The sequence below is a fragment of the Falco naumanni genome, chromosome 1, assembly GCF_017639655.2.
Source record: "Falco naumanni isolate bFalNau1 chromosome 1, bFalNau1.pat, whole genome shotgun sequence".
NCBI classification, from domain to species: Eukaryota; Metazoa; Chordata; class Aves; order Falconiformes; family Falconidae; genus Falco; species Falco naumanni.
In genome coordinates, this window is record NC_054054.1 from 42,297,870 (window position 1) to 42,310,239 (window position 12,370).

A 12,370-nucleotide genomic window follows, 5' to 3' on the forward strand; every position below is an offset into this window, starting at 1 on the left:
ATCAAAAATCTCCTCTTGTCAGATTGTCTTTTCCAGACAACATCCTACAGACCTCTGAGGAATACGTGTTGGGTAGACACAGAACTGAAAAACAAAATTCCCAACAGCTGAATTAATAAAGTCTTGCTTTCCATAGCATTGTACTGTCCATTTAGGGCTTCCTACAGCAATAATCTCAGGTCCTCCTTTGTGGTTTCTTATCTCCTCATTTTCTCCCATCCATCCTTCTCCTCTCTCCTGCTACCTCATCTGCTGTAGCTTGCTTGTTACTCCAGGCTGGTCGGTAAAATGCAGGAAGATGTGAGGCTGGTTTTAGCAATTGCTCAGCCAGCTGGCCGGCTGGTACCCACACAGTGGTTGGCCAGCTGGTTCCTATGTTGGTACGCTGGCCAGCGAGCTACTGACTTTATATAACAAATTTTCCTCCGTAGGACTCTTAATTCAGGTCACCATTCTCCCACCCAGACAATTTTTCATCAAACTCCAGCTATTTAGCATCCTCAAGACCTTTCCTGTCTGTCAGATGGCTTTAAAATTGGCCAACAGATTAAAATGTAATTGAAAAACTGGATAGAGTTACTATCGTGAGCCTCATTTCCTCAGGAAACCAGTTTAGAAACAAAAGCCTTTATGGTCAAGACTGTGGTCCTGTTCTCTTTTACCCTGTTATCTGCAACTGCTGGTAATATTTTTATTGTATAATTATAGCATGTTATTCTCCATAAATAAGCCCTTCAATAAAAGTTCTATAATGACATGTAGTTTGTTTTCCCATATGATTTTCCAAGAATGGGTTTCACACGTAGCTGTGGTTTGTCCTTGTTATTGGTTATTTAATCTCAGCTACTTTGTAGGCTGAAAGCTGAAACGCAGGCACTTCCGTGATTCCTGTATTGGTTTGGATGAGTTGTCTCCCTCTTTCTTACTAACATTGATGGAGGTTAGGATATTGATTGCTGCTTCTCAGTGTGTGCTTTTTCCCAATAGCCACTACTAGCACCCTAGGGGTGGTGGCACACTTATGGATGCTCAGGATAGGGTTTAGCCATTTAGGCATAAATCACTATTAATAATGACTGCTATGCTGTCTTTCTACCCACCAGATACTCAGACTTGTTCAGTCACATACACTGTAGCAGCCAAATTAAAAATAATTAGATATATCCAAGTCATATTTGCCCTTTCTGTATCTCTAATCAATTCTTTATGTATCATGTAGTTAGGACATCCTTTCACATGACCCTTATGTATTTTTGATTCGTCATTTACTTTATCCTCTTAAATACCTTTGTAAGACACCTGGTGGACTACAGGCACGGTGTTCATTAGTCTGTTACCAGCCTTATTCTCTAGCATATCTCCCCTCAGTTGCACAGCTACAGTTATCATACTCCTTACCTTTTAGTCCTTGATAGTACTGTTTCAGTAGCTATATTAGGCTATAAGTTGAACTTTAAAAAAGTTAAAGGTTGATGACACAAATACCTCCTGTAATTTATTCATGCAAATTTGGTAAAACAAAGATCTTGGGGAGAACTTCTTGAACATGCTCAGTTTTTATTTACTTCATATGTCTCCAAAAGTATTTGCAATTCAGTGTACTTTCTTTAATATGGGTTACAACAGTTTGAATTAGATAACAGGCTTCATAATGTTCTTAGGCTTATTTGATATATTTTTTTTTTTTCCTAGCTCTTGAGAGGCAGTGTATCTCCATTTGCTCTTTATGTCAGTCACTTCCACTTAGATTAAGTTGTATTGCTACTGTTTATGAATGCTATTTGCGGTTTTAAAAAAAATTAACACTCTGAAACCTGCCAAAAATTGACGTAGACTCTAGAGAGACTCTCAGAATAAAAACCTGGAATATTAGCTCATGGAATTAGCCTAAAGGGACACCTAAAACTGAAAAAAACGTGTTCCATTGGAACAGATTTTATTGCAGTAACCCATACAGTGCAAATTATATTATGGGTAGAAACTTTTATAATGTTTTCAGTCTATGGACTTAAATCTCTCTTCAAATATATGCATAACTTGCTTCTTTACAGCATGTAAACACTTTCAGGAAACACAGGACACCCTCCAACAGAGGAAATTTTATCATTATCATTTTGCAGTCATGGGACTCTCTCGTATACAGACCAGATGACTTGTCAAATGCTGTAGGGGGGGCCAGTGGCACCTAGAAATAAATCTTTCTGCCTTGAATCATGATTTACTGACTTAATTTTATTGTTTGTCCTCTCTTCCTTCTACAATGCTCTATTAAGACAAGCAAGAATTACTGGCAGATTTTAGAAGAATAATCTGAAACATAGAAAAGTAAAGGTGCTTCTGAAAGTGAAGGTGCCTCAGCTATAGGCATTCGGTGTTGTGCCAGCTCTGGGAGGTACACAGCAGCTGTACATTAAGCCCAAGGGAAGTGCAAGTGCTCAGAAAGCAAAACAAAACTATCATATTCAGAAGAAAACAGTGAAGCCAATTCTAATCAAAATTAATAGATAATAGACAACTAGCTCTTTTCAGCTTCTTCGAGAAGCTGAGCAGCACACCCAAAGAAATAAAGACTCCTATTGAGGGGGCAGGAGGAAGAGAAGAAAAGAGAACCCTGGGAATTCACACCAGCTGATGGCAGGTGTAGAAATTGGGTGGTAATATATGAAAGCTGTTTTTCCTTCAATCTCCTATATGGTTAATAGAGAGTTCACCTTTAGAGGGTGGTCTGGCATTTCAAGAATTTTTACAAATGCTCAAGCTCTTTGTATACAAGGAGTCATAAACAAACTGCTTCCTAATCTATGTACCCTAAAGATAGGAGCCTAAAGTAAAGGTAGGTTCCTATGAATAGTTCTTTTGCTTTCAAGTTATAGAAGCAGTCAACACTGCAGCAATAAGTGCATTTCTAGGGGAGCTGGGGAAGCAAGTTCTGCCTCTCATTACCATAAAAGTAGATTCTGATGTGCCCTTTCTTGCGGATGAGAGGGCACTGGTTATAGTTATAAATCCTAAAGGTGGCACTTTTTAAATTCAAGATCTATATAATTTAAGGAGGGCTAAAAACACAGAGGGAGAGGGTCATGGACCTTACCTAGCTCACATGCCACTGCAAGAATTTGTAAGAGAATTGATACAGTGTTTTGAAAACTCAAAACTTCATGCAAGTGTTAAGTAATAGCAGAATACCCAAGAAGGTTGTAACTTTAAAAATTTAGTCTTGCATGAATGTTTACTAACAATTTATTTTGCAAAGGCAAAATTAAAGCAAGGTCATACTTAAATAGATGCTCCATAGGAGTGTTGCTAATCTTGTGCTTTATTACCAAAGAAGAGGCATCGGTTGTTCCCAAGCACAGCGTAACTAGTGGTATTACCTCATTCTGTTGCACAAAAATACTTCTTGACAAAGTATTGGCATTTTTTTAAAGGGAGCCAGCCAGAAGTCAGTGTAAATGTCTTTGAACCTAAGACCACCTGTGGCATCAGCCCTTGCTCATTAGAAACTCATCACCTTTTCCTTGTTGCTTAATAGGTTATGTTTTCACCTGCAGTGATTCTGGTGCTCTTGATTAGGGAAATCTGTAGGCTGGCTTTCTGAAAGCAGTCTGTCAAATGCTAATACAGATTTATTTCTGTGCCAGCACTACATGCTTATTTCTTGTATTCAGTTCAGAGGTGTGTTCAGGTCTGGGGCCCCCAACATAAGAAGGCCATGGACCTGCTGGAGCAGGTCCAGAGGAGCACGTGAAAATGATCAGAGAGCTGTGGAGACAAGCTGAGAGGGTTGGCGTTGTTCAGCCTAGAGAAGGGAAGAGTCCATGGAGACCTTATTTAAGCTGTTCAGTACCTAAAGGGGCTGACAAAAAACATGGAGAGGGGCTTTTTACAGGGGCATGTAGTGATAGGACAAGGGGGAATTACTTTAAACTGAAAGAGGGTAGATTTAGATTAGCTATTGGGAAGAAATTCTTCCCTGTGAGTGTGGCGAGGTGCTGGCACAGGCTGCCCAGAGCAGCTGTGGATGCCCCATCCCTGGCAGTGCCCAAGGCCAGGCTGGACGGGGCTTGGAGCAACCTGGGCTGGTGGCAGGTGTCCCTGCCCATGGCAGGGGGCTGGAACTAGATGGTCTTTAAGATCCCTTCCAACCCAAACCATGCTGTGATTCAATGTTTAATATGGGTGCTCTGCATTGCATGTATATCAGTACTTCCCTGGGTTTCTCTAGCAGCTTGCACAAAGGTGTTAGGCAGGAGTCTTGTGTAATACTGGCTTATAAAGCAGAAATAGTAATGCTCCAGTTGATAAAGTCCTCTGTTCTTCCAGCTTCCACTGAGTTTTTAGCTGCTCCTTAAAGCCACAGAAGTAGGCATACTCTGAATTTCACCAGCTTGGACTTAAAAGAACTGTAAGCTGCTGCACGCTGTTCAGTACAGCATCCACTTTTTGTCTGCTACCATTAGGTAGACTAATTGGCGTATTTATTTTAGGAAAGGATTTTTAGAAAAATGTCTAAAAATCTGATCTAGAATATTAGAGGTAAAGAACTGTTGTTTAAATTGCACTTAATTGTAATTTTGACCTGAACTTATTTGAATGCACGTGTCTTTGTCTCCCTCAAAATTCATTTCTTCTGGATATTTATCACTGTGACATTGAGTTTTTTATGGTGCTCTGAAGTGCTTCAGAGGACATGGAGAGTGTTTTAATACTTCTGATTTACTCTTTCAGGTCTGTAGTAATTTCCTTACTGCCTAATTATAAGGCTCAGTTTAATTTACTCCACACATAATGTTTACTGATGCACATATGGTGCAATATTTCAGGAAACTGTATCCATATCAGGTAGTTTTGTGTAAGGCTACAGTTTGTAACATTTCCATCAAATGAGGGAAAATTTGATCCTCAACATAATACTCATGATGAATTATTTTTGTCTGGCAAAAGCCAAAGAGTGTAGTAGCTATGGCTGCTTTTTCTTGTTGAAATTGGGAATTGATTTTTTTTTTTTACTTTTTTTTTTTTTTTTTTTTTTTTAATGGAATGAAGTTGTGAGCACTGGCTGTTGTTGTGAGGGCTGGCCTTTCAGAGTGGCTTGTGAGGAATTATAACGCAAAACTCAGTGACAGCTATATTGCATTAGAGTAGATTACTGCACATAAGTTTGTCTATTATTCCTCAAATAATGGCTCTTCATAAAAGCTCACATATTTCAACAAAGCTTTGTACTCACTCCAGGAACTTTAGAAGATGCCTAGCTCTGTAATCACTGCAGAGAAATGAAAGTTTTTTAAACTCTTTTTGATGAGAGACACTGTAAATATGTAAATATGGGAGATCAACAGAAGTATATCATGTTGCTACTCAGAACAACCCCAGTCCAAAACCAAAAAAGCTCAACCCAAAAATTATTCCAAGAAATTTCTATTGATGATAGTTTTACATAAAGAAGTTTTCACTGTTCCGTAGGGTTGGCAATAGAGTGACCTGTAGCCACATCAGTGAAAGACACTTACAGAAGCTTGGATTCATAAGTACAGCTTCAAATTTTGATATTCGTGCAGTAGCATGAGGTAGGGAGCTCTGAAAACATGGGAAAACAGTACTTTTCCGAAGACTTCTATAATTCTGTCCTCCTAATGGGCTTATGGGCAATGGCAAAGTACATAGAATTTAGTTGTCAAATGGAATTTCAACATTGTGTTAGTTTTTTAATTGACATTAATTTTATTTGGTAACACTACTTCTGAAGTATTATAAAATGTCTTCAATGTTATTTATTACTTGTTTGTAAGGAACCGGAAATATAAAGAGTTTTGTTTTCAGTTTTTGCTTTGTGGAAATTACTGCAAAGGAGAAGAAAACAAAACAAACAAAACAAAACAAAAACAAAACCAGCAAAACAAAACAAACCCAAGAAAAAAACCCAGGCTGTGATCTCACTGCAGTAAGGGCTTTTTTGAAAGGTATGGTTGATAACTGATAACGTCGGTCATCAATCATCTCTATGTATGGGGCAGGATCAGCTTGTGACTTTGAGTGACTCTCAGAAAGGATGATGAGAAATCCATTTTTGCAGAATACAATCAATTTTTAATCTTGTTTTAGCCATTGTCTGGAACTCAAACAGATAGGTCTACCAAAGACAGCTATCATCAGCTTTCATTGGAGCTAAATCTCTAGGTCTTAGAGAAGCTGTTGATAGTATTTAATATGCCAGCCTGTTCATGCATCTGGGGTAGGTGGGAATGCAAGTGTGACACATGTACCATTTACTTTATTAACACTTCAAAGCTTATTGGATCTGACTGCTCCTAAGTGAAGTTACTAAGCATGCTTATCATAGGATAATTACATGAAGGGTTTTCATAGACAACTATCTTCCTGTTTGTGACCAGTTATTTAACCTCTCCACAACAGTTTTGTCCCCACTTGATTTTTATTTACTACACGTATAATAACGCATAAAGCTCCAAAGCCACTCTGTTTGATTTAAAACAACAAAGCCTGAGATAATACGTGAAGTCACACGACATGTTGTAGTTCTCAGTTTAATCCATGGATGTCTAATCCATGATTTTTATTTTTTCTCATTACCCTCCTCTTTGTCACACCTTTTTTGCATCAGACCCTCTAGGCTTACAGTCTTAGTGACATTTTTGACACTTTACAGTCCTTGGTTTTCACAAGGATATGTTTTAAAGTCCTATCCTTTTTCTTCTCTGCTGGGGTAACCTCCTACAATCTTTCCCTTCTTTGTTCCCACATGTAATGTCCTGTTCTGCGACTTCATCCTTTCATATTCTCCTTGTCACAACTCTACCCTCCCAGGTCATACAGAATGTGAAAGTCACTGTCTTTCTCTTCTGGGTTATTTTGACATCACTAATTCTTTCCACTGACTGTTCACTCCCTACCTCTATTTCTGTCCTGTTTTTCTAGCATTTTTGGATGAAAATCTCTGTACTGTCCTCTACTTCTTCATGCCCTGTATCGTTCTTCATTGTTAAAAATAATAAATATTTGGTACTATCCCAGCGCTCCGACTGGCACTGCAATTTTATTGTTCTATCCAGGCATGAAACAAGACAGAGTTCTTGCCCTGATAATACTCACATGTTTGGGGGGTATGTGGGTGTCTGTCCCTCAAGCTTATATATTTTTCCCTGCTTTTATGTAACTACACTAATGTTGTTAACAAGCCTGAGGCTTGCTATTGCTGAAAAATGATAGCACACACACAGTGCCCCGCTCTGCTTCCCCCTGCCCCCCCCCCCTCCCCCCCGAAAAAAGGGGGGATTAAATACCTAATACTTGGTAACTAGTTTCTTCTCTACTTCTGACCAGATAACAGTCTGAGGAATCCTTAGTAGTGACCTACAAGTAGGAGGAATGATTTTTTTATGTGTGTCTTATGCTCTTTCAAATTTCTGGTCAAAAATTGTCACTTCACAACTTACTTTCCATTAGTAAATTAATCCCCAGTCTTTTCCTGGCTAGGCAAGTTTCTGTTTAGAGAAAAAAAGTCTCACACACACACAAAAATATGAAGAAGTATGATCAGTATTTGTAACAGCATTTCTTCCTGAGTTTTTATCTTGGGGTTTTCAAGTGTGATACATGCTTTAAATATTAATCTTGTTACTGTTTAATCTGTCAGGACCTAATTGATGGCATTGGCATTTGCATCCCACCGTCTACCATTTTTTGGTCCCACCTTCCTGGGTTGTAGTGTGCAGAACTGACTGAGACTTTCTCTTTAGCACTATATTGCAGTAGGTTCTCATGCTCACAGTCTTACTCACCAGAACTCAGTTTCACAACGTATTGGAGGAGGCACACTAACTGCAGTGGAGAAGGCTTTATTTTCATCTCTTTCAATTAAATTAATACCTGTTTGGGAGTGCTCCACAGGTGCGAGCTGGAGTTCGGTTCAGCTTGTAATGCACGTTAAATAGAAAATGGTGAATAAGGTGCTCCTTGGTAAACTTTTGTTACAGGTAGCTTTATACTGCCAGTCTTTATAAAGTTTAACAATCTGTTAGAGTCATTAATCTCCTGCTGTGACTTTACCTTCCCATGTCAGGATTAGACATTTAATTCTCTACTAGACTGTAAGTAGCACTGAGACATTTTGGTTCTAAAATTGTTGTATAGCCATGGAAAACATCATTTCAATGGCCAGTTTAACCTCTTTGAGCTCAATTATAGCTGTGAACTGACAATGATAAACCAGCCCTAAACAGGGTTAGAACAGTAGAACATGATGCTATCAAAACCAGCAACTGACTCTGTGCACCATAAACTGACTAAATTGACTGAACTGGAAAGACATAAAATCTGCCTTGTGGTATGCTATTCATACTTCTAAAAATATTTACAGGTCTTGATGTTTTCCTTTTATAACATTGTGCTGGTCTGGCAAACTTATTCTTCTAGCTATATGTTAATTAAGTTTTCTCCATGCCAAAAGGAATTAAGCAAGACCTTCATTTAATGTGCTTTCTGCCCCAACAAATGGAGTTTCATGTAGTGGAAGCTACCAACTCTGTGAAGTCACTTCTAACTTAAAAATTCAGTGGAGAAAAACCCCTAAAACATTATCTTATGAGTAATAGTTTGTGTCATAATATTTGCATCAGAACGCAGGGTGTATTAAGGCACTGCAAAGATATTTGTTAACATGCTTACGTGCACAAGGTCTTGTGCTGTTTTAAGAATAAAACTTGATGTGGTTTTGCTGCATGTTTTATGACCATTTAAATTCAAGTCACGGACTTCTCCCATTCCCTTCTAAACTGATGTTACTTCTATGAAACAGTAAAATATCTGGATGCATAAGCCATCACTTTGGCCGGACCTCGTTGCAGTATGCAGAGGAACATACAAGATTAGTTTTCCAGTAGTTATTTACCATGATGAATAGCCCTAATTCTATCAAATAGATGGGTAATGCTGAGCTAATACTTTTAAATGTCTTGTCTTGTGCAATTAATATTACCCTGTCATGTATCCATTTGAGCTATTGGATGAATGTCCTATGTTCATATTCCTGTCACATTTAACAAATGATTTTGTCAAGTAATTCTTTATAGCTTGTGGTGATGGATAGCAAAATTTGTAGTCTCCTGAGTATATAAAACCCGTTAACTATACCTTTCAACTTCAATGCAAGGGCATCCTAAAACTCAGATAACCAATTTCTAAAGAAATTATAATGTGTGTTTACAAGAGGGGTCAGAAGTATGCTACTAGCATCTCTGATTAACACGGCATAGGAAAATAGAATTTGTTAATTTTATATTTATCAAACCTGTGACAGTCAGAATTCAAATTCTTTTTCAGCTACTGCAACTATGAACCTTAGAAGGCAACTTACAATTACTATTAGCAACAAGATAACCATTTTATTCATTCATATGGATTCATATAAGTCTACTGTATATTTACAGTTGTAAACCCCAAATTGCTGGTTGCTGATGCTCCTACTGTCCTTTTTATTGATTTCTGGTATGTGTTTGTGGACTGAAGATATTCAATACCGATGAAAATAAGCGCATACTTAACCACCCTGAGACTTTTCTTACAGTTCCATGGGGCATATTGGTATAATCACATCTATACACATTAATCTTGATTAAAAAATGAATTGCTTTTTCATTGAACACAACACTTGGAAACAGATACCTCCTTATGGAATGATATAAACAGAGAACTGTGAGTGTTAATTTAACATTTAAAGTAGGTTTTTTTCTCTACAGTGGACAGCAGGTTTTATCGACAGGTATTAACCTTGAGCAAGTGGATTTTTTTAAAGGTTTTTTTTTTTTTCCCTGAGAATGAGATGGAAACCACATGGAGTTTTTAAAATCCTTTTTTTTTTTTTTTTTGGTGTGTGTTCCTTTTGTGTGTTCCTTTGGAGATGCTACCATTTGGCCTATTTCAGTACAATGGGCTTCAAAAAGTCTAACTGTAGGTACTGAAATAAGGCATCTCACCTGGAAGCAGAGTTTCCCAAGTGTTGGGATGTGGACACCTGCAGAGGGTGATTAACCAAATGTGAGATGAACCCTCTCTGGCACTTTCTCTCCCTTAATGCTGGCTATAGGTGAAACCCTTCATTTAGTAGGAAAGGCTTGATATGCATAGTGAATGGAAATCTACCAGTTGTGTAATGCAGAGTGCTCTGCTGGTGCACTGTAACACATAACATCTTAGTGTATTTTTTTCTCTGTTTTTGCAATACGTTGATATATTTGCAGCAATATTACAAAATTATTATTTATCTTTGTATTGACACGGTACCTATGAAAATTATCCATGGATCAGGGTCTCATTGTATAAAATGTTATGCAAACAGACCCGAAGGATGGTCTGAAAGAGCTTTCAATATGAGGATAAAATAAGAGTCACCAGGTGGATATCAGCATATTGATGAGAGAAAAAAGAAAGAGTACAAGGTGAAAATGTGATAGGTATTAGCTACAACACACCAGCTTCCTAACTGTTGGCAGGTCTCTGATATATTCTTTTTTTTTTCTCCCCCGTTTGTATGTATTATAGTGTTAGCTATTCTGAGTGCCTTTAATCATTTTGAAAGTGGAAAAATACTTTCCAGATAGAATCTGAATAGAATTAACTTTAAGGGGAATTAAGAATTGCTCTTCTTGATACATTGGCTGCTTTAGCTGTAATAGAAATCAAAGGAATACCTCATGCAAATATGTGCGTGCTATTTTGCTTTGCTTGTTTTTACTGCATCACTCAGGTATTGAATGGAAATATTCAAAGTTAGCTCTCTCCTTATTCAAATAGAGCTGACAATTGCTGCTGTCAAACAGCAAATGCATCTTGGATCATGTATTTACAGTGCCTAACAATATATGAGTTTTCGGTATGACTGGGTGTTTTGATGACACCTTGTCTAGCTAGAGCTTTCTTGTCTGGTCTGCAAAATAGAGAAAATTACCTTTCCTGATGTTTCATCTAACTAAAATTGCATGATTTAATGATACTAGTGGCTTGCTGGACCTCCAAGCTGAATAGCTCCCCATTTGTGTTTGACTCCACAGTTTTTCATCCTTAACAACCAAAAAAGCTGGAGAAAACATGCTAAAAATGTTTCTGATAAGTAATTTTATAGGGAAATTAAGGTTCCAGGAAGAATTACTTAAGATTTCAGTTATCTTTCTGGCTGTCTTTCAAATTTTAGTGAAGTTTGGTATTAATTAGTGGTTATTAGCAAGGTAGAGATGAAGTTAGTGACATCATTCTTCCAGTAATATTGTTTCAAACAGATGTTTTTATGAAATAACAGGTGTTTAATCTTCAGTAACCCATAGGGTGTTTGGTTGGGGTTTTTTTCCCCTTGAGAATAAATTGTAGAATATTTTCTACAGTGCCTGGAAAATGCTTAGAAAGGTTTCCTGTTTATACCTGGTAGAGGTATTTGAAAGAGAATACAAAGCACAAGGCATGTGTTAAATGAAGTAGTCTTTATTGCATCAAATACTGTTCAGTGCAGGAATTAGAGAAGGCTTAGAAATATTCAGGCTAATATTTTTAATGGTTGCTTGAAGTTAAGCTCCTTAATCCATATTTGGCTTTTAAGTGAGCTGAACTGTTTTTTAAAGTAGCATGCAGCTTTCAATTCTCATCAATTTGCAATTTATTAGCTGGGTAATCACCACCATCCTATATAGATCCATTCAGTCCAGTAGAATTAGATGTCTGTCAGCATGAATCTCAGAAGGGTTTTGCAGAGCCTGGGCCCTGAAGTGTTTGATATTTGTATGCCTGCTGCAAATGTATAACTTGGAGGAAAGAAAGAAAAAAGCCCAAACTCCCGTACAGTGCTGTGAGATGTGATACATCAATGCTTAAATACAAGGAGCCAGTGAATACAGTAGGAATGTATATGGATACTTCTTTTATTTACTAGTCTGCTCTGTTTTGTCACAGCTGCGGAAGGCGGTAATGGATCATATATCGGATTCATTCTTGGAGACCAATGTCCCATTACTGGTTCTCATTGAGGCTGCAAAAAGCGGTAATGAGAAAGAAGTGAAGGAGTATGCTCAGGTCTTCCGTGAACACGCCAACAAGTTAGTTGAGGTAAGTGACCTTATTGATGCAGCTAGATTTCCATCTTGCCTCTCTTGGAGAGGAAAGAAAAATATATACTGCTTGAAATGATAGAGGCAGCATTTCTGTAATACAGCTTTCAGGAGTTTGGGTCAACTTTATCCCAGCAGTTGCAGAACAAAAGCCTGGATGGCTGGCAGAAGGAAGTATGTGCTGTATTTTAGTTGTTCATTAGAAAAATCGAGCATGTTAAAGATGGTATTTTCAATATTTTTTCAAGAGTCATGAG

The 12,370-nt window shown here is 37.8% G+C and overlaps 1 protein-coding gene across 2 annotated transcripts in view; it reads left to right on the plus strand.

The window, feature by feature from the left end:
• The window catches only part of CTNNA2 (catenin alpha 2), a 515,720-nt gene that overhangs the window by 396,055 nt on the left and 107,295 nt on the right, over window positions 1-12,370 (plus strand). For both annotated transcript variants that reach the window (XM_040591247.1, XM_040591257.1), the window contains exon 9: window positions 11,959-12,111. In XM_040591247.1, coding sequence (XP_040447181.1) covers window positions 11,959-12,111 — 153 coding nt within the window. The remainder of the gene's footprint in view (window positions 1-11,958; window positions 12,112-12,370) is intronic.